Source organism: Girardinichthys multiradiatus, chromosome 23, assembly GCF_021462225.1.
Source record: "Girardinichthys multiradiatus isolate DD_20200921_A chromosome 23, DD_fGirMul_XY1, whole genome shotgun sequence".
Classification (NCBI taxonomy): Eukaryota; Metazoa; Chordata; class Actinopteri; order Cyprinodontiformes; family Goodeidae; genus Girardinichthys; species Girardinichthys multiradiatus.
The window spans coordinates 23,123,083-23,143,651 of NC_061815.1; the positions used below are offsets into that span (position 1 = coordinate 23,123,083).

General features: G+C 39.0%; 1 protein-coding gene across 3 annotated transcripts; it reads left to right on the top strand.

Moving 5' to 3' along the window:
• Positions 1–845: 845 nt before the first annotated feature.
• On the top strand, positions 846–17,816 carry LOC124859833 (Down syndrome cell adhesion molecule homolog). 3 transcript variants are annotated; one of them, XM_047352680.1, is made up of 16 exons: positions 846–895; positions 1,763–2,034; positions 2,120–2,458; positions 2,574–2,702; positions 3,813–3,980; positions 4,081–4,151; positions 6,892–7,138; positions 7,216–7,299; positions 7,840–7,923; positions 8,036–8,101; positions 8,301–8,429; positions 8,535–8,699; positions 9,039–9,091; positions 10,847–10,949; positions 11,031–11,061; positions 17,062–17,816. In XM_047352680.1, the coding sequence occupies exons 1-16, from the start codon at positions 861–863 to the stop codon at positions 17,117–17,119; spliced, it is 2,034 nt and encodes a 677-aa protein (XP_047208636.1). In that variant the 5' UTR covers positions 846–860; the 3' UTR covers positions 17,120–17,816. The 3 variants fall into 3 exon arrangements, with proteins under 3 accessions (XP_047208636.1, XP_047208638.1, XP_047208637.1); XM_047352682.1 differs by lacking the exon at positions 7,840–7,923; XM_047352681.1 differs by lacking the exon at positions 7,216–7,299.
• Positions 17,817–20,569: the final 2,753 nt, after the last annotated feature.

The window sequence follows — 20,569 nt, forward strand, 5'->3', positions numbered from 1 at the left end:
GAATGAAAGGGAAATTAACTGAATATGGCAAGACCTAAAGAACATAAACAACAAAGAAATTATGAAAACACAAGGAGGCCTTTAAATCTCAAAGACTTGGACCTCATAACCAAAGATAAATCGTCATCAAGTAAAAACATGCAAAAGTGTTTTCCTATCGTGATCTTTGTTTAATAAAAATAATTTCAAATTTAAATCTGCTGGGGGGTATGAATAATTTGACTCTGCAAGGATTATCTGAATGGATAAATTTTTTACTATTAAAATATTTCCTTGATTATGTTTTGGTTTTATACTTACACAAAGAGGCCCAAATGTGTTGTGAGATCTTCTGAACCCTTCCAGAGGGAAATTCATCTCTTACCTAATCACAGCCCCTATGTGGCCCTAACAAAAAAGATATCGATATTCGAAATGATTGAATGAATAGGCGAATAAAGGTTTTAGTTAATAAATCTGTGTAAATTGTTCTTAATTTTGATTTATTTTCAAATTAAAAATGAAAAGGTCAAAGTGTTTGCTCATACATTCTATCAATTCTGGGGAACTTCATAAATGTTCTTGTACACTCATAATAATTGAACCAAAGGTTGAAAAATGTGCTTCTCCTGCTGCAAATTTTTAGATTATATTGAGCTCCTCCATTCTCATGCTTAATGAGGAATGGCTTCAGAGGAAGTTCTTTGCTGGGTTACAACACATCCGAAGAGACCTGGATGTTTACTCAGCAGTCCAAAACCATGCAAAAGTCCATGGCTTTGGGTAAACTAGACTTTCTATTTCCACTCATGTCACAAAGGACATATTCTGGTGGTGTTACTGAGGGGTAGCAAGGGATTCTGCAACCTCTCCTGCTCAAGATGGGGTTTTTTTTCCAACTAGTGTCTGAAATAAGGTGAAATGAGACAACATCTATTATTAATGTTAATATTAAAATAAACTATCCACAAATAATTTTTATTTCTTCACATTAAAAAAGAAGTGTACATGCCTTTCCCTAATATTTGGAAGAACTGCCTTTTAAATAGTATGACTTGCGTCAAACATTTTCCTAAAGTTTCTGACTGTTTGCAGTATTTTTGTCCCATTCCTCCTGACAGAACTGGTGTAACAGCTTTGTAGGCTCCCTTGCTCACACAGACCTTCTCAGTTTTCCCAACAAATTTTCTCCAAAACACTTAGGAAATGTATGTAATCTTCTGAATTTAAAGAAAAATGTCTAAAAATACTGTATCTCTCTTATAATTCTGACATTATGCAAATAGAAAGCCTTTTTGGTTAATGAACCGGACCTAAAACAGGAAAACTTTAATGTTATTTTTGGGCACACAGCTGATGCTTGGTGCTCTCTGTCCTTTGTGTGTTGACTCATCTTTCTGGCCAATTCCTGACCAGGACAGACCTTTACTCCAGACCTTCACAGATGAACGGAAACAGCTAATTTATCTGTGTTTTTTGATAAAAAATGTTCCAACATTTTTTATACTCAACACTTTAATATCTTACCTATGTGTTATGTGTATATTTGTCTTGTGGTGTGAAATATATGTGAAAAAGCACCTTTAAATACAGATTAAAATTGTTTTAGCTCATAAAACAGTAGAGTCTTATGCAAATCACCCTCAGTTTCATATTTTTTGGAAAAAACAAAGTTAGAATGGAAACAAAGAGGTAGAAAACAGATAACACACTTGTTACATTGGGAATCCCAAGACTCTTGTGTCTATTCATCAAAATTAACACTTTTGTTTTCCTCTCACAGAGGGAACCAAAACCACAAAAAGGAAACAGCTCTTTTCTGCATTCCTCTTCTGCCACCAAAAGTTGTTGGTGTGAGCATATCAAGGTTACTGCCTGACCCGTGCTATCATCATGCCATTTCGAAACACTTCTGGACTGAAACCCCTCTGTGGTCAGTTCAGAGTTGTCTGCCAGATGAACTAATCACGAACTCAGAAGAGAACTGTCAGGTGATTCATTTAAGGATGAGGTTCATCACTTTGTGCTGTTATCTTGTCTTTTGGGTGAACACAGGTAAGACAACCATTAAGGAGTGTTTTATTTATTTATTGATGACAACAGAGTGGACTTTTCTTTAAATCTTTTGTTGCTTTTTCAGGTTATGTCTCTGCAAACCCCATAATAGCCACAGTAGGAACATATGTTACTCTACGATGCAAGTATGATGCTGGGTATTATGGCAGGCTGCCTTTCTGCTGGGGTAGAGGACATATACCTAACAGTGGCTGTGGCAATGAGGTGATCAAGTCAGATGGGACAAAGTTGCTCAGCAGGCTGTCAGAGCGTTACTTTCTTACTGGTGACCTTGCCGTGGGTGAGGCTTTTCTGACCATCAAGGAAGTTCAGGAGAGTGACTCGGGTATATACGGCTGCCGTATAGACATACCAGGCTGGTTCAATGATCAGATATATGAGGTTACACTCACAGTAAATCCAGGTACTCTTCTAACTCTATCTTAAAATCAAAATTCACAGTAAACATTATCAAATTTGGGTTTTTATTTGGTAGCTTTGGTAACTGGTTCAGTCCTGCTTTTTCTCACTTTTTTTAGGGCGGCCTTTTCCCATAAAGGTGGAAACAAGAGAGGTGAGGGAACGAACTCTCACTGTACGCTGGACTCCTCCGTTTGATGGTGGCAGACCCATTACAGCCTACAAAGTGGCTTTAAAATACAAATATGGTAAGGACAAGAAATGCATGCTGGTAATTCTCATCAAGCATGGACACTTAAGAGCTCACAATGTAGCATTAAAGTATTGAGTTAATCCATAATTTCTTTAACATTTTTTCTGAGTAGATCAATGTTTTTATAAGCTTTCAAAACGGTTTTTGTCAGGATCTGCCATTTTGGGTTTTGGGTTTGTTTACTTAGGTCATTCTCATGTGCTTTCTGTTTAGTAGTTATGTTCATTTATGTTTATTCTCTGGCTAGGTTCTTGTATTTGGTTTCCCAGTAGTTCTGTGCTCCTTAGTTTTATTAGTTCCTTTTCTCTCATGCTTGGTGTTACTTATTTTCTCCCAGGTTAGTTATTATAGTATAGCTCTCTTGGTAGGTCCCTCATGTTTCAGTCCCTGTCTGGCACTTAGTTATATTCTGTTATTTAGGGTTTCTGTTTGTTTACTTAGTTCTTTCCATGTCCTTACATTTAGTTCCTTCTAGAGTTACTATTTTATGTTAGCTTATGTTAGATTTCTTTGCTCCTCCCAGTTACTTTAGTGTTTGTTTTCCTTAGAGTTGTCTCTACTTTAGTTTCCCCTCCTGTCTCTGCGTTTCCACGCTCCTGTAGCCATAGTAACCTATCCCCTCAGTTCCCTACACCTGGTCTTCACACCTACTAGCCATAATCTGATTACCTGCCTCTCTCATTCACTTTGTTTCACCATTCGCTTCCCTGTATATAAGCTTACCGGTACTCCTTGTTCCTCGTTGCCGTGTCTTTCTTTCTATCCACCTGTCATGCTCCAGCCAGAGACCTGCTATGTACCTGAGTTCCAGCTTGTGTAGTTCGTGTTTAGCTTCGCTGCTTGTAAGTCTTATGCGTCTTTCTGTTGGACCTGAGCTTCTGGCCTGAGAAAACCTGCACTTTCAAGCCTTCAATATATCATATCTCAACCTATCATGTGGCTCCCTATCATCCTGGCCCGAATCCACTTCCACAAACCCTGACAGTTTTGTTCGAAAGTATTGAGGTTATTCTTTGGACTTTGGTGCAATACTCTTTATTCTGAAAAAAGAAAATTATATGAAAGGATGCAAATTTGATCTTCTCTTTGCATTTCTGTCCAACAGCATCCTGGGATACAGCTAAAATAACTGAAGTGGCACAAACTCACCTGATTCAAGTGACTCTGGTTGACTTACATCCTGCCAAGACCTACAACCTCCGCATGTTTGCTGTCAACAGTGTGGGAATGAGTGAAGCCAGCAATGTTCTAATATTTACAACAAAAGAAGCAGGTAAATATCTGTTTATCAAGTATTCAACAAAACCATGTCAAACTCTAAACAACCTCATAATTTTGTAAGTAGTTCAACTTAAAATTTGACTTCTCTGCAGCACCTGAGGGACCCCCAGTCGATGTGCAGCTTCAGGCCCTCAGTTCTTACAGTATTAAAGTTATTTGGAAGGTAAATTCACAAACCTGCACATGTATATAAATTGCATAAAGAGATTGTAAGTTATGGAAATATATTTCAGGTATTATGAAATGAAAAATTCCAGCATTATCTGAAACTGGTTTAGTGCCATTTCACCCTTAACCAGAACTAGCTGGTTAAGGGTAAAACTAAGTTTTAGTTCCTCATTCATATCATTTTGAGCTAAAACCTTATTCATTCATCAATCTTTTTATTACCAAAAATCTTCCCTACAAAAATATAAGTACCATGATGTCATACATGACCAAGTATAATGATTATGCCTTTATGTAAAATTTGCAAAAGGTTCGCCATCTTATTTACATCTTTCTATTTATCTCCTATTCTCTTTGTTTGCATAAAGGTCTTAATGGCGCAAAACTTTCAACAAAGCTTTTCTCATCCACATATTTTACAGTTTTAATTCACAAAAGGCAAATGAGTGGAATATTAAGAATATGTTTAATTTTGGCTTCCATTAAAGCACGGTTGGTGTTCCAATTTATTAAAACCCAGCATGGAAACTGTCCGAATTTGCAGTCACATGATTAAAATACACCTGTCTCTCTAACCCTAATAATCAGGGAACAAAGTTAGAAGTTAAATAAATGCAGAGATAAATTCTCTGTCCATATCTTCTGCACCTGCAAAACCATAGTTGGTCTAATTTTCTTCCTGTGACTCTTGCACAATAACATTTCTCAACATACTCAATACATTTTAACAGTTAAAGTATGTGCCATTGGTTTACAATAAGTTTGAAAAACAGGGAGGGAATTATCAGCTACAGGTGGTCACAAAAAAGACATACAGTGGGGAGAACTGTAGAGATGTAGAATAACAGACCTGTATAACGCTTTAAAAGCCATTTGCCCCCTTCAAAATGTCTTCTGTATTTGCTTTCTGTCACGCTTAACAGACCAGTTTTTTTCAGACCGCCACAGACAAATTTTACTATCAAGGATAACCTTATTAAAAACAAAAGCCATTTTTCTGTGTCATTTACAAATGTAAATTTTATTAGCTTCACTATTTGACCTGTGATATTGAAAAAAACTTTCTGACCACATGAAATAGGCTAAAATATCACAAAAAAAAAACAAACTACAAATTATGCACCAACAACACGAGGAACATAGTCAGTTTATGATTTAACAACGAGAAAGAGACTGGGTACAATAGCTCCATGGGAGCTTCATAATCCATTACTCCATGATCACAGTTAACACAAAGACCCATCAAAAACATCTCAATGTTCATGTCACATCAGCAGTAAAACTAATATGGGATTTCACAAAAAGAAACCTGAATTGAGGTGCTTTTGCAAGACCTTAAACAGGACGCCCAATTCAACTCAACTCAGTTTATTTATGTAGCGCCAATTCACAACATGCGTCCTCTCAAGGCACTTTGCAAGCGTCTAGCTGCCAGGTTTAGACCTTACATAGGTAAGATTTAGATCAGGGGTCTCCAAATCCAGGAGTCCGGTCCAAATCTGGACCCAGACAACGTTTTGTCCGGACCGCAAAGCATTTTCTCATTTACTACGTAGATTTCATTCCGATCGGCTGCCGTGTCTGACTGTTGAGCAGTGACAGCGACATTCTGGTCCACACTCCAAGCCAGCTGGTGGTGGTAATGCACCACATCGCTGTATGCCAACCGCCAGAAAATTACAAAGAAGAAGAAACTATGTGAGGTCCTCGAACGTGGGTTGATAAGTTACTAACTTGGGACCCACACTTGCTGACAGTACAATGACTTGGTGGTGTACAGATGAATGGGTAAAAGAAGGGGACTCAATCACAAAACGTAAAGAGTTTAAACACAAAAAGCCTTTCACTGACTCAGAAATTATAAAAGAGTGCATGGAAGCTGTGGCAGAAACACTGTTAGATGAAAAGAATGACCACAACTTAAGTAAAGTTAAGCAAATTGCCACAAGCACAACAAGAAGAGCAGAATTATACCAAGATGTACAGACCCAGCTGGACAGTGCCATTCAGTGCATTTAATATTGTTACTTAAATTGGATTGCACTTTCTGTTCAGCAGAGGATTTCATGGGCATATGAATAATTGATCAGTAGTTAAAAAACAAAAACTCTAGAGTTTATTAAATGTTAAATAAAAAGGAAAGAGAATATTTTGGTCAGTTGATTTAAAATGTTCGGACCGCAAAGTGTTTGGATGATGGAGGTTGTGGACCTCCTGCTATTTTAGTTGGGGACCCCTGGTTTGCATAGTCTTTATACCTTGATAACTGAACGCATCATTTAAAAAGTGTCAGTCAGTCAGTAATTTTCTACCGCTTCTTCCATAGTGGGTCATGGGGAAGCTGGTGCTTATCTCCAGCAGTCTACGGGCGGGAGGCAGGGTACACCCTGGTCAGGTCGCCAGTCCATCGCATTTAATTTAAAAAAGGATTTTTTTATTTACTAAGGTTACATTTGTCAATTATTAGCATGCTAGTTGATCTAAGACATTTATATGTTAGAAAACAAATTGGGCAAATTTTTTTTTATAGCGATGTATGTAAAACATTCTGAACACCACTCACAATTATGAATACTTCATATCACCAAGCTCCTACAATGGAGAGGAAATGTAGTGACTCATTAAGAAGCTGAACAGTGACGGTATTGTTAAGTTCAAAGTTCTTAACTTGCATTTGCAGAGACATTCACCTCAACATCTGCACTGGTAAATGTTTTCTGTTTTCTTCTGATTAGCCTCCAAATGTTGAACTCAGAAATGGCGTTCTGCACAGTTACATCATCAGCTACAGAGAGTATGACCGTGTGGCCCTACAGTTTCAAAAGTTGCAGCAGCTTAGTGTGTCCGCCACGAGGGAAGAAGAAAGCACCATCCTGACCAACCTGAACCCTTCAACCCAGTACAGTGTTCTGGTTCAGGCCAAAACGAATGCAGGAGCAGGACCAGCTTCAACAACATCTTTCTGCAGCACTCTAGATGAAGGTATGCTGGAAAGCATAAAATATTAATTTACATACGTATTTGATGTCAGTTTAATATGTTTTGATTTTTTTTTGCAGTTAAAGAAACAACAGCGGCCACTACTCTCTTATCTTTAACTACTGCTTCCACTAAGCTAACGCAATATACAACTCTTACTAATGGTATGTAAAATCACATCAATAAAAAAGAAATTTTGTGCAGGGTTTTTTAATCTGTAAAATAAATTAACGAACACATAATCTAAACTTGAATGATTTTTCTGCTGTGCTACAAGCTCACACAACTTCAGATGGGAATGTTTCTACTTTGAGTTGCCTTGTTACTGAAATGTGGTGTACAAATAAACTTGCCTTGCCTTGCCTTGCCTTGCCTTGCCTTGCCTTGCCTTGCCTTGCCTTGCCTTGCCTTGCCTTGCCTTGCCTTGCCTGGCCTGGCCTGGCCTGGCCTGGCCTGGCCTGGCCTGGCCTCCACAGTTTGGGAACAAACATCTTTGCAAAACACTCACCTCACAACAGTTTTGATTTTAGCATATTTATTACATTATCAGAGGTGTTTTGTGTCTTGTTAAATAAGACTCAGTATTTCCTAGTTAAGGCCTTTCTTGTAAAACAATTATCCAACTTATTTTATAGAAAGATTATATTTAGATACATAAATAAACCAGGGGAGTGAAAAAACTAAATTTTGGGGGTTTTTTTCAGTTAAAGAAACAACACCAGCCACCACCCTCTTATCCTCAACTGCTGCTTCCACTAAGGTGATGCAAACTACAACTCTTACTAATGGTATGTAACATCAGATCCATAAAACTAAAATGTTGTTCATGTTTTTAATCTTTCAAAATAAATGAACTGACAAATAATCTAAACTTGAATGATTTTTATGCTCTGTTCCAAGCTCACACAACTTCAACTGGGACTATTTCTACTTCCACAGTTTGGGAAAGCACGCACCTCACTACAGGTTTGATTTAGCATATTTTTACTTTATTAGAGGTGTTTGCTTTCTTCCTGTTAAAGAAGAATCAGTATTTACTAGTCAAGGCTTTTCTTATCAAAATATTGTTTTACATATTTTAAAGAACTAGCATAGAGAGATAAAGACACCAGGGGAGTCAAAACTACATGTTTGTTAATTAATATGCTGGCTGTGCTCCTCCTAGTGCCTCCAGATCCACCTGTGGTTGGGTTGAAGGAGGTGATAGACAACATAATTTCCCTTTTCTGGACTCCTGGCTTCGAAGGCAACAGCCCCATTACCGGTTTCTATCTGGAGTATAAAGCAGCAAATGGTAAGAGAAGAATCCACTGGAATGAAGATGTATATTTTCTCTAATACACTTTTGATAATTTTAGCTTTTAATTAAATTATTTACAATCTTTTTCTTTCTTCAAAGCTTCATGGGATTACACAAAGGCTATTGTAGATTTCAGCTCCAACGAGACAGATGCAACGATAATTGAGATCAATCCTTCAACATACAACATCCGCATGTTCGCTAAAAACAGTATGGGCACCAGTAAAGCCAGCAATGTTCTCATTGTGACCATCGAAGACAGAGGTGTGGCTTTCTTATCTTCCTCTTTTAGATACATTTTAATGCAGCATAGGACTTTACATAGATACTTTATTTTGCAAATAGATGTTTCTGGACTAGCTATTATATGATTCTTCCTGAAAACTGTTGCTTTCTCAGGTTTAGTAACAGTACGAAGAAACCTGTATTTACATTCTTGCTAAAAACTCAGTTTTTATCAAAACACAATTACAGTAACTCAAGTAACAATTTCCCTGGTTGTGTTTTAATAAATGTGTTGTTTCTGCTTGTTTAGCATTTTTTGTAAAATGAAAGTTATAAAATTTCCCTTTGCTTAACTTGTCATGTGGTTGTGCCTGACAGGTCAGCAACAGAGCAATTTCAGTACCACTGTATCAACTATTACTCAGTCTTCTGTAAGTATCAAACTACAACTGGTAACTACAAACTGTTTGGCTATTACCAGGGGAGAGAAAAAATTATGACATTTACTCCAATGTTTTGTTCATCGCAATGCATATATATATATAAAATACAACATGATCTCTTGCCTTATCTATCTATCTATCTATCTATCTATCTATCTATCTATCTATCTATCTATCTATCTATCTATCTATCTATCTATCTATCTATCTATCTATCTATCTATCTATCTATCTATCTATCTATCTATCTATCTATCTATCTATCTATCTATCTATCTATCTATCTATCTATCTATCTATCTATCTATCTATCTATCTATCTATCTATCTATCTATCTATCTATCTATCTATCTATCTATCTATCTATCTATCTATCTATCTATCTATCTATCTATCTATCTATCTATCTATCTATCTATCTATCTATCTATCTATCTATCTATCTATCTATCTATCTATCTATCTATCTATCTATCTATCTATCTATCTATCTATCTATCTATCTATCTATCTATCTATCTATCTATCTATCTATCTATCTATCTATCTATCTATCTATCTATCTATCTATCTATCTATCTATCTATCTATCTATCTATCTATCTATATAAATATATATAATACAACATGATCTCTTGCTTTAATTTGAACCACAAAATGATTTGTACTGCACTCTAAATAATTCATTTTTAATTTTAAATATATTGTAATGTTATCTAGAGCATTTATTTGTTATTTTCACGTTGATGTATTGCACAAATATAGAAATAAACACTAAATTTAGAAGTAGTTTTCAATTGCTTATTGAGCAGAAAATGCCTTTTTGAGAGGACACTGGGAGTATGACAAGCTGAGGTTGGTGGGTTAATTAGTCACGTTATCTGTCTGGGTAACTAGCCTACATTCAACTGCTTAACACAGATTCCCCTGGTAACTTAACTGTAGTTTTAAAACAGTGTTACATTATTAAGAGTAATGGGTGGCTCTTCTATTTTTTTCCACAACATGATTGTCCGTGTTTTTTGCAAACAGAAATATTTCCAAACGGGGGAAAAATTGTAGTAGTCTTCTTTCAGCTGGCTTACTGGCAGTGCACAGCAACATGTAGGTTTGACACTGCTGTGTTATTCTATGCTCAATTTATCGGGAGAAAATAGATACTCAAACATTTCTTCTGGCATCTCATCAAAAGGATTTTACACCATATGAACCGTGTTATGCAGTTGCTGTTTTGAAACTCTAACTTTTGAACCTGGCACCTTGGTACCAGAAACTGGTCCCTACCTACACTATATGAAAGTATAGAGCCTACTAGCTCTTTCATTTGGTATAAGAATTCAAGGATTCAATTATTCAAGGAGTACAAAATTTGGACTCAGGTCCCGGTTAAGAAGCTTAATCTTAAGTAAAAAAGAAAACTAAGTATAACATACAGAGATAAGTCTAACAATAAATAGCAATCAGTAAAAACATGTACACAGTCAATAGTGAAGCTGAAATAAATTTTGGCATGACGTAGTTTTTAATATGGCATCTAAAGGTGAATGAAATATTGCACCTTTGGTGGGTGAAGTGTTTAGTGCGGATCAGTGTGTAGGGAGAGTCTATATATACTTTTTTCATCTCTGTGCATTACATATAATCATATGTGATATTAAAATGTTGGTTTAACTTCAGGTCTTGTTGCTGAGGTATTTTCTCAGAAAAGTGGTTTAGCGAATTAAACTTATCCTCTCTAACAGGCGATTGTCGAGAACAGAGGTGGTGTTCACACAGCTGCCATCATTGTGCCGATTGTGCTAATGTTATCGATTGGTGCCTTCATAATGGTTTGGCAACTTCGACGTGAGTTCTGTCTTCTGATTACATTTTATATAAACTAAAAACATTTTCTGTACTACTTTGATGCTCACTCTCTCTTCACAGGTATAAAACAGAGGAGTGGCAGCCTGAACATGTAAGTGTTTGTGGTTATTTATTCATCTGGACAGTTAAGATACTTAAAAGAGAATCTGTTGGCACAGTGCTGGTGGTGTAGGCGGTTAAGCATGTGACCCATGTACGGAGGCCGTAGTCCTCAATAGTCAATTGCGGGATTGAATCCTGCCTCGTTGAGGCTTTCTGCACTATTTCCTGTCTGACTACTGTCAAAAAATACTTGTGAAAAATAATAAAGGATGCTAGACCCAGTTTAAGAGGCTTTGTATCCTGGTTGTAGTTTACACCTTAAAAAGATGGTGCCGCCGATGGTCGTCTCGGCGTGTTGGTGCGCATTGTTTTGTTTTGTTTTTTGCTTTAAAACGGTCTTCTGTGATGGTACCCGGAGCTCCCTTTAGCTCACGCGGTGAAACGCCGGAAGAGAGGGAAACGGGCTGGGGTGCTGGTATGTCTTCGCCAGCGTGGACTACGAACACATTACCTGGAATATTTCTCTCTAACTTGTGCTCACTTCCCAACAAAATTGAGGAACTACAACTGCTGTTGGGGAAAAACAGGGACTTTTTTTCATCGGCAGTTTTGTGCTTCACGGAGACGTGGCTGTGTGGATTAATACCGGACTCTGCGCTGCAGCTGGCAGGATTCCAGCTCTACAGAGCGGACAGAGACACGGAACTCTCCGGCAAAGCGAAAGGTGGAGGAATCTGTTTCTATCTCAACAGTGGTTGGTGCAACAACATGACAGTGATTCAGCAGCACTGTTCTCCAGACCTGGAAGCCTTCATCATAAACTGTAAGCCTTTCTATTCCCCCCGTGAGTTCGCTTCGTTCATCCTGGTCGGTGTTTACATCCCGCTGCAAGCTAACGTGCAGGTCACACAGCGCATGCTCGCCGACCAGATACTGAGTGTGGAGCGGACCAACCCGGACTCCTTAGTAATCGTCGTTGGCGACTTTAACAGAGGTAATCTCACCCACGAACTCCCCAAATATAGACAGTTTATTAAATGTCCGACCAGAGAAGACAACATTCTGGATCACTATTACACCACCATCAGAAACGCTTATCACGCCGTCCCACGTGCTGCACTGGGCCAATCCGACCACATCATGGTCCACCTGATTCCTGCATACAGGCAGAAACTAAAGCTCTGCAAACCTGTTGTGAGGACGACAAGGAAGTGGAGCAGTGAGGCTGTGGAGAATCTCCAGGCGTGTTTAGGCTGTACAGACTGGGATGTGTTCAGGACTACTATCAACAGTCTGAACGAGTACACAGAGGCTGTGACTTCCTACATCAGCTTCTGTGAGGACAGCTGTGTACCATCATGCACCAGGGTGAGTTACAACACTGACAAACCCTGGTTCACAGCTAAACTCAGAAGGTTAAGACTGGATAAGGAAGAGGCCTTCAGGAGTGGGGACAAAGACATATACAGAGAGGCTAAGTACAAGTTTGGCAAGGCAGTGAAAGAGACCAAACGACTGTACTCTGAGAAGCTCCAAAACCAGTTCTCATCCAACGACTCTGCGTCTGTCTGGAAAGGGCTCAGGCAAATCACCAACTACAAGCCGAAACCCCCCCACTCCATCAATGACCAATGCCTCGCCAACGACCTGAATGAGTTCTACTGCCGCTTTGAAAGACAAAGGGACAGTCCTGCAACCATCCCCCACGACACCCCCCAACAGCTGCAGCCACAATTCACCACCCCCACCTCCCCAACCTCAAGAGGGGCCTTGGCACCTCCAACCCCCACCCTGAAGTTCCCCCCCCACCAGCCCCCTACCTACGCCAGGGACGGCTCTTTCCATCCAGGAGAGGGACGTCAACAAACTCTTCAGGAGACAGAACCCCCGGAAAGCTGCTGGTCCGGATTCTGTCTCACCAGCCAGCCTGAAGCACTGCGCTGATCAGCTGTCTCCAGTCCTCACAGATATATTTAACACCTCACTGGAGACATGTCATGTGCCAGCCTGCTTCAAGTCCTCCACCATCGTCCCTGTTCCCAAGAAGCCAAGGACCACAGGGCTTAATGACTTCAGACCCGTCGCCCTGACCTCTGTGTTGATGAAGTCCTTTGAGCGCCTTGTGCTCTCACACCTAAAAGACATCACCGACCCCCTCCTGGACCCCCTCCAATTTGCCTACAGAGCTAATAGGTCTGTAGATGATGCAGTCAACTTAGCCCTTCACTTCATCCTCCGGCACCTGGACTCCACAGGAACCTACGCCAGGATCCTGTTTGTGGATTTCAGCTCTGCCTTCAACACCATCGTCCCAGCTCTGCTCCAGGAGAAGCTCTCCCAGCTGAGTGTGCCTGACTCCACCTGCAGGTGGATCACTGACTTCCTGTCTGACAGGAAGCAGCGCGTGAGGCTGGGGAAGCACGTCTCTGACTCCCTGACCATCAGCACCGGTTCCCCCCAAGGCTGTGTTCTCTCTCCTCTGCTCTTCTCCCTGTACACCAACAGCTGCACCTCCAGTCACCAGTCTGTCAAGCTTCTGAGGTTTGCGGACGACACCACCCTGATCGGACTCATCTCTGATGGTGACGAGTCTGCGTACAGATGGGAGGTGGACCATCTGTTGGACTGGTGCAGCCAGAACAACCTTGAGCTCAATGGACTTCAGGCAGAACCCAGCCCCACCTGCCCCCATCACCCTCTGTGACTCCACAATTGACACTGTGGACTCTCTCCGCTTCCTGGGAACCATCATCTCCGGGACCTCAAGTGGGAGCCAAACATCAGCTCCCTCATCAAGAAAGCCCAGCAGAAGATGTTCTTCCTGCGGCAGCTGAAGAAATTCAACCTGCCAAAGATTATGATGGTGCCCTTCTACACAGCCATCATTGAGTCCATCCTCCCCTCCTCCATCACCATCTGGTACGCCGCTGCTACAGCCAAGGATAAGGGCAGGCTGCAGCGTGTCATTCGGTCTGCTGAGAAGGTGATTGGCTGCAGTCTACTGTCGCTCCAGGAACTGTACACCTCCAGGACCCTGAAGCGGGCAGGGAAGATTCTGGCTGAACCCTCCCACCCTGGTCACAAACTCTTTGAGACTCTCCCCTCTGGCAGGAGGCTGCGGTCCATCCGGAACAAAACCTCACGCCACAAGAACAGTTTTTTCCCATCTGCCACCAGCCTGGTTAACAAAGCCCGGAAACCACCCTGACACTCTCCCTTTCCCCCACAACCCCCTTTTACGCTGACAGGACACCTGTAACCTGTAACTCTATGTGTTACATTAACGCTCAGCTTGGACTCCTGCTTTACTTGCACTGCCATACTTGCACAATGATCATCTGCACTGTTGTATTGCTCTCGCACCCAATACTGCTCTATATTTACTCTCACTCACTTAAAACTGTGCACATATATTTATATTATATTGTAGATATGTTTATACTGTTTAATTTGTACTGTATTGCACCGACTACGCCAAAACAAATTCCTTGTATGTCCAAAAACGTACTTGGCAATAAAGCTTTTCTGATTCTGATTCTGATTCTGATTCAGAAATAACTTAAAAAAAGAGAAGCTGTTGAGCTGTCAGCAAATAGGGTCCTAACTGTAGTAGATGGGTCAATGACCTTAGTTTGGAAAAACATAGAGAAGGTTCAACCAGACAGCTGAGCTAACGTCTAGTTTAAAGCAGGGTTTGTACAAAAGCAGATTTGTGTTGTCTATTTTTTAAATACTGTTCTCTGAGGTTATTATCAGTAAGGGTTTCCTGGCCTGTATTGGATACATGTCCCATGGCAGTGAGCTTTTACAAAAGTAAATAAATCCTCAGATTGTTGTAAGGTAAAAAAGCTATTTATACTGGCTGATTTGAGCTACTTTAAAACAAGTTAAACTGAAAACATTTCTATCTTTGTGATGCAATACATTACTGGCAGAAAATAATGTTTACTCTTTGACAAGATATTGTTGTTATGCTGCTGCTGTTTTCTCAGCCAAACAATCTTTTAAATAGGACTCTAAAGTTACACAGGTTGAGGCTACCACTTGTATTAGTCTGCCTCACTGGCTGTAACTAATTTGTGCTACGGCATCGTAAATAGAACCATCTCAAGAATGTACTGTAATTGTGTAACTGACTGAGTTTTTAAAATCAAGATTGCACCTGGGATCAAAGTAGACAGGCAGCATTGCTGTAATAGGAACCTGTTAGTACGGTCTTAAACCATTCTGATTATTGGTAAGGGTTTTTGTGTACCATATTTTCCGCACTATAAGGCGCACCGGATTATAAGGCGCACCATCAATGAATGGCCTATTTTAGAACTTTTTTCATATATAGGGCGCACCGGATTATAAGGCGCATAGAATAGAAGCTACTGCAGTCAAACGTTTGACTGGGGTTGCGTTATGCATCCACTAGATGGAGCTGTGCTAAAGAGAATGTCAACAAAACAGTCAGATAAGTCAGTCAGTCAAACTTTATTAATACACTACAAACCAGCGTTCTGATAACTCCATTCACTCTCATGGTAAGGTCTCCTCTACATAGAAATCTATTGAATAGAGCCAACCGCACGTTAGGAATGCATTGGAGTCTATGAAGTTGAAGTTGAAATCAAACGTTAGTTAAAACGTGAAAGGGAACTTTTCCCTGATTCAGTAAACACGTAAAAGAAACAGTTTGATGCACTAAATTAAACGTTAGTACATTCACAATATAGTAGCGTTAACTGTTGAATTCTCTCGCTGCTGCTCTATTCCCATGTTCGACTGCGTAGCTGACAGCCTTGAGTTTGAACTCAGCATCGTAAGCGTGTCTCTTGAAAGGTGCAATTTTGGGGTTGTTATACACACACAAGTGGTGTTGGACTAGGAGTAAGCACAGTACAGGTGTTTACCACTATTACTTCGGCGACACACCTGACTACTGTAGCCGTGATGCTGCAAGCGGTGCGGCTTTGTAGTTTACCAGTCGTACTGAAACATTTTGACAGAGCGCCGTGTACAACCAGTATGGATCAACCAATTAACCAATTGATCCATATATAAGGCGCTCCGGATTACAAGGTGCACTGTCATTATAGTGCGGAAAATACGGTAGATTAAACGTGTGCCACCTGTCCAGACCAAACTTTTACAGTAAGAGCCTTAGGCATAAATATTTTGCACCTCAAAAACTAATTTTCAACATGATAAAATTGCTTATAGTTTGTTTTTCTATTAATTTTTACTCATTAAACACAAGCGTTTGAAAGCTGTGGGTTCAGTTTGCAGACGGTATTTCTGTCTCTATTTCTTTGCCTTGGGTGTCATGTAATTGAAGGGTGTAGTCGAATTTGTTAACATATATGATATTCATATTACTACAGCTAGTAATGCTAATAATTATGATCTTAAATGTATGCTGCTGGCTTTACAGAAATAAATTCCTCCTGTAGTAACAATTTTATATTTTAACACATTTTACTAAAACAATAATAATATTGATAACTATGATGAATTTGCACACACTAATCATATTCATATTGTTCATATTGTTACATACCTAAAACACTTTCAGTTTGAACTGTTGTTGGTGGGTGGGGGGTGTCTGACTAGCTATTAGCCTTCCACCATTTTGAGGATTCATTCACTTTTCTACAAATGTAATTTGATATGACATACAAAGGTAAGAGAACAACTCCGAAAACTCAGAAAAACTCATAGTAGTAACTGTGAATGGTATTTTAAGCCCTACAGTTCGCACACATTTGCATCAGACAGTTATTTACATGCAGTTAAAGTCTTTGGGTATTAAGTAAAATACTTTATTGTTCTCCCATCGGTTACAAAACAGAATAAGATACGTATATGTAGCCAGAGATGGAAAAAGTGTTATGATATTATTAATTATATGAAGTTATTGCAAAGATTTATTTGTTAATTTATGTACAGTATTATTTTTTCCTTAAGGTACCATGAGTTAAATTGTATCTTGTGTGTGTGGATCATATCCCATCAAGATATCTTCTTGTGTAGCTCTACTGAACAATTCCTCTATTGTTTACAGGTGGCTGACCAATGGAGCGATTTATTACAAAGATTCTGAGCCTCTACAAGAGCTGTGAAACTTACTCTACAGTCAACCTTTGGAAACTCAGAACTCGTAAATTTCCTAATAGGGCACCTTCACAGGTATTTAGGTTAAACTAACCAATGGAAAAGAAAAACATAAAAAGCTCATTAGCTTATTAGATAGGCAGCAGTAACACTCTGCCATAGTTTCATTAATTTCTTTTTTTTTACCAATATGCTTTTATGTTGCTTGTTAATTCAAATTTAAACCAATATGTGCTATATCTGTTCAACAATTTAGCTAGTTAATATCATCTTTAAACTTTTAACATCCTAAGCGCAATGCACTAACATTCACTGTTAGGTCAAAACTTTGTACATTTTTGTTCTGACGATCCGCCTTTTCTCAAAGCTGATTGCACTAATAATATATCAGCACAAACGTTGTCATCAAATTCAAAAGGTATAACCAATTAGCAATCTTTTTGCAGCTGCTGGTATAGCCTCACAATGAATCACATTTTGGATAATATTTCTAAATCAGTTTATAGTATGGATGTTTAAACTGTTAAGGTCAAATGTTCTGATAGAAGTTAGAAATGTAGCAGATTATGTAAATATTTTAGATTGTCTGTTCAAATATGCACTGTACTCATTTGTGATACACTGGCAAAATGAAAATGAAGCATTGTGTGTTCTTAAATCCTGGCTTTATGTCATAAATTAAATTAAATAATCTCTTTTTTTCTATGTGGGGACTCCTCTTTACCCTCAGTGCAACACCTGACAAGGCAAGACTATTCCTAATGTGTCCAGTTATGACTTGTCCTGCCTTGTCTGGACAAGTCTTAACTGCAGACTAAAATATGTCTAAGTTATGTTCTGAAACCGTTGGATGCTGTGCACAATCTGTTCAAATTGGATACCTTGGTTGTAAGTAAGGGTGCAGCGATTACAGTTTTCTGGCCAATCACTGATCTTTAAAAGCCTGACATGCCGATTTGGATTTTGGTCAATACCATTTTTTTTTATAACTGACACTGACAGGTGTTATAAGGACACAATGCATCTTCAATGTTCCAATCTTATTTTGGCAACAGTGGGGTGACTATTGTTAACCACACATGTGCAGACATGACATGGTGGGCGGGTTTATCAGTCAGCTTTCTCTCACTGCAGAGCAAAAGGGGACAATGGCTGATTTTTAGACCTTTGTGGAGGTAGATAAGATCGGTCAATAATATTAGTTTCACATATAAGTATCGGCCAATTGCCAATCGCTCGAAATTAAGTAGATCAGTCAGCCAATCGATCGGTGCACTCCTAATTATAAGGTTTGTATTTAGAATATAACATTTCAACAACAGTATTTCACAAGCCTTCTTGGCAAATTCTTTGCAGATTACTGGAGTTATTTGGAATTAAGTCAGGAATTAAGTAATCACTGGAAGACAGAATTAATTTTACATATTTCACACAAAATTGCAAGTTACATATGATGTTGAACTTTGAGAATCAGACGCTTCTCTTTGAGAATCAGACACTATTTACCCTGGTTGCAAATATGAACTGCTTTATATCTAAGTGCATGCACAGTAACTCATTTAAATGCAGAAAGCTGCATCAATGAAGGGAAGTGCTATTTGTGAGACAGGGCGAGCAAGTAACCCTATGTCAGAGCTTTATAAATCATAGAAAAGCTTTAGAAAAGTATAGAAAAGCTTTTTAAAGAAAAGAGTTTCTACTTTGTTGCCTTTTATTGTGTGCATTTACGCAATATAAATCAGGCTCTTATTTATCAATGTTTTAAATATACATTTCAATATAAAAATCCAGGAAACAATGTAATATTCACAGAAATTATCTTTTAATATTTGATCATGTTTCTTATAATAAGATTAAACTTATCATCTAGTGCAGGAAATAATCAGAACCCTCTTCAGGGTGCGCAGTTTATTTATTTCCTCATGAATGATAATTCTGGTTTTGATTAGCAGTCAAGTATGTATTTTTTGTGATAGTGGCTCATCTTTCATTAAAAGAAGAAGACAGGAGCTTTCCAGAAAAAAATTTAAATTTAAATTAAATGACAGCATTTTTTCAAAGCAGGGTGAAGGTTCTGTCGAAGCTTATTCTTTATTACCTCCTCAAACAAGACCTTCAAAAAAAAAAAAAAAAAACTGAGAACATGTACTGTTCAGCAATTTGGCAAGAAAGAACATCACAGATTGCTACTAAGATATTTTGGCAGCAAAAGTAGCTGCTTTTTAATAATGCAACCTAATGTATGAAAACAAAAAATCCACATTTTAAAACTAAGAAATATCACATGGAAAACGTTACACATGAATTCAGTTTATTCTTGGAAATACTGCCCCCTGCTGGAAGTAAATTATATATGTCAGCTTTTCCACGTAGTTTGGGTCCTTTGTATTCGATATTGTGAGCTCCTAGGAGTAAAGCCCAATGTTATACACAAGCTGCAGCCGTTGCAGGGACACTTTTTGGTGCTAAAGATGGAAAGTAATGGCTGGTAATCTCAATTTATTTATACAGCGCCAATTCACAGCACATGTCGTGTCAAGGCACTTTACAAAGTCAATTCAGTCAAATCATACAGATTTCAAGTCAGGTAAATACATTCCTATTAATTCAAATTAGCAAACAGTGCAGTCAGATTCAGTTTATCATTCAAATTGGTTTAAAAGGTTTTCTATCTAAGGAAACCCAGCAGATTGCATTGAGTCTGTGACTTGTAGCATTCACGCCTCCTGGATGAGCAAGTAGCAACAGTGGACAGTCACTGGCGTTGACTTTGCCTCAATCCCTTATACTGAGCATGCATGTAGAGACAGTGGAAAGTAAAACTCCCCTTTAACATGAAGAAACCTCCTCCAGAACCAGGCTTAGTGTAAGCGGCCATCTGCCATGACCAACTAGGGGCTTGAGAGAACAAATGGAAGCACTGATCCAGGAGTACTTTCTATGGGAAAGAAAATTAAACATTAGTAGCTCCTTTAGTGGCTTCATCTAGGAGAGAAAGAAAGCTTGAGCAGATAAACTCTGAGCCAGTTTTCAAGTCTAGGGTATGAAATAAAACACATACAGTTAGTCACAGTGAAAGCTCAGCCAGTAGCTAGGAGAGACAGGGTTAAACACTGAAAGACATGGGAAAAGTGTATCATCTGTAGAAGGAGACGATTCAGTTGTTGGAAGCAGCAGCTCAGCTGATGCCCCCCTCCAGGAAGATGCCACAGCTAAACAAAGAGCCAGGCCAGATGTAGCTTCTATGAAGAGAACAAAATAGAGAGAGAATATAAAGTTAAAGCTGAAATAACAGCAAATAACACAAAATTGGAGAGTAGTATGAGAATGTAGCAGAGTGAGGGAAAGTGGTCATTATGTCCTCCAGCCTAAACCTATAGCTACATACCGACATAGCTCAGGATAACCTAAGCCATTTTAACTATAGGCTTTATCAAAAAGGAAGGTTTTAAGCCTAG

Excerpts from the sequence above, each read along its gene's own strand:
- LOC124859833 (XM_047352680.1), top strand. The coding sequence starts at position 861 with ATGGGGTTTTTTTTCCAACTAGTGTCTGAAATAAG. Across the intron at positions 4,152-6,891 it reads GTATTAAAGTTATTTGGAAG|CCTCCAAATGTTGAACTCAG; the intron begins GTAAATTCACAA and ends TCTTCTGATTAG. Across the intron at positions 8,430-8,534 it reads GGAGTATAAAGCAGCAAATG|CTTCATGGGATTACACAAAG; the intron begins GTAAGAGAAGAA and ends CTTTCTTCAAAG.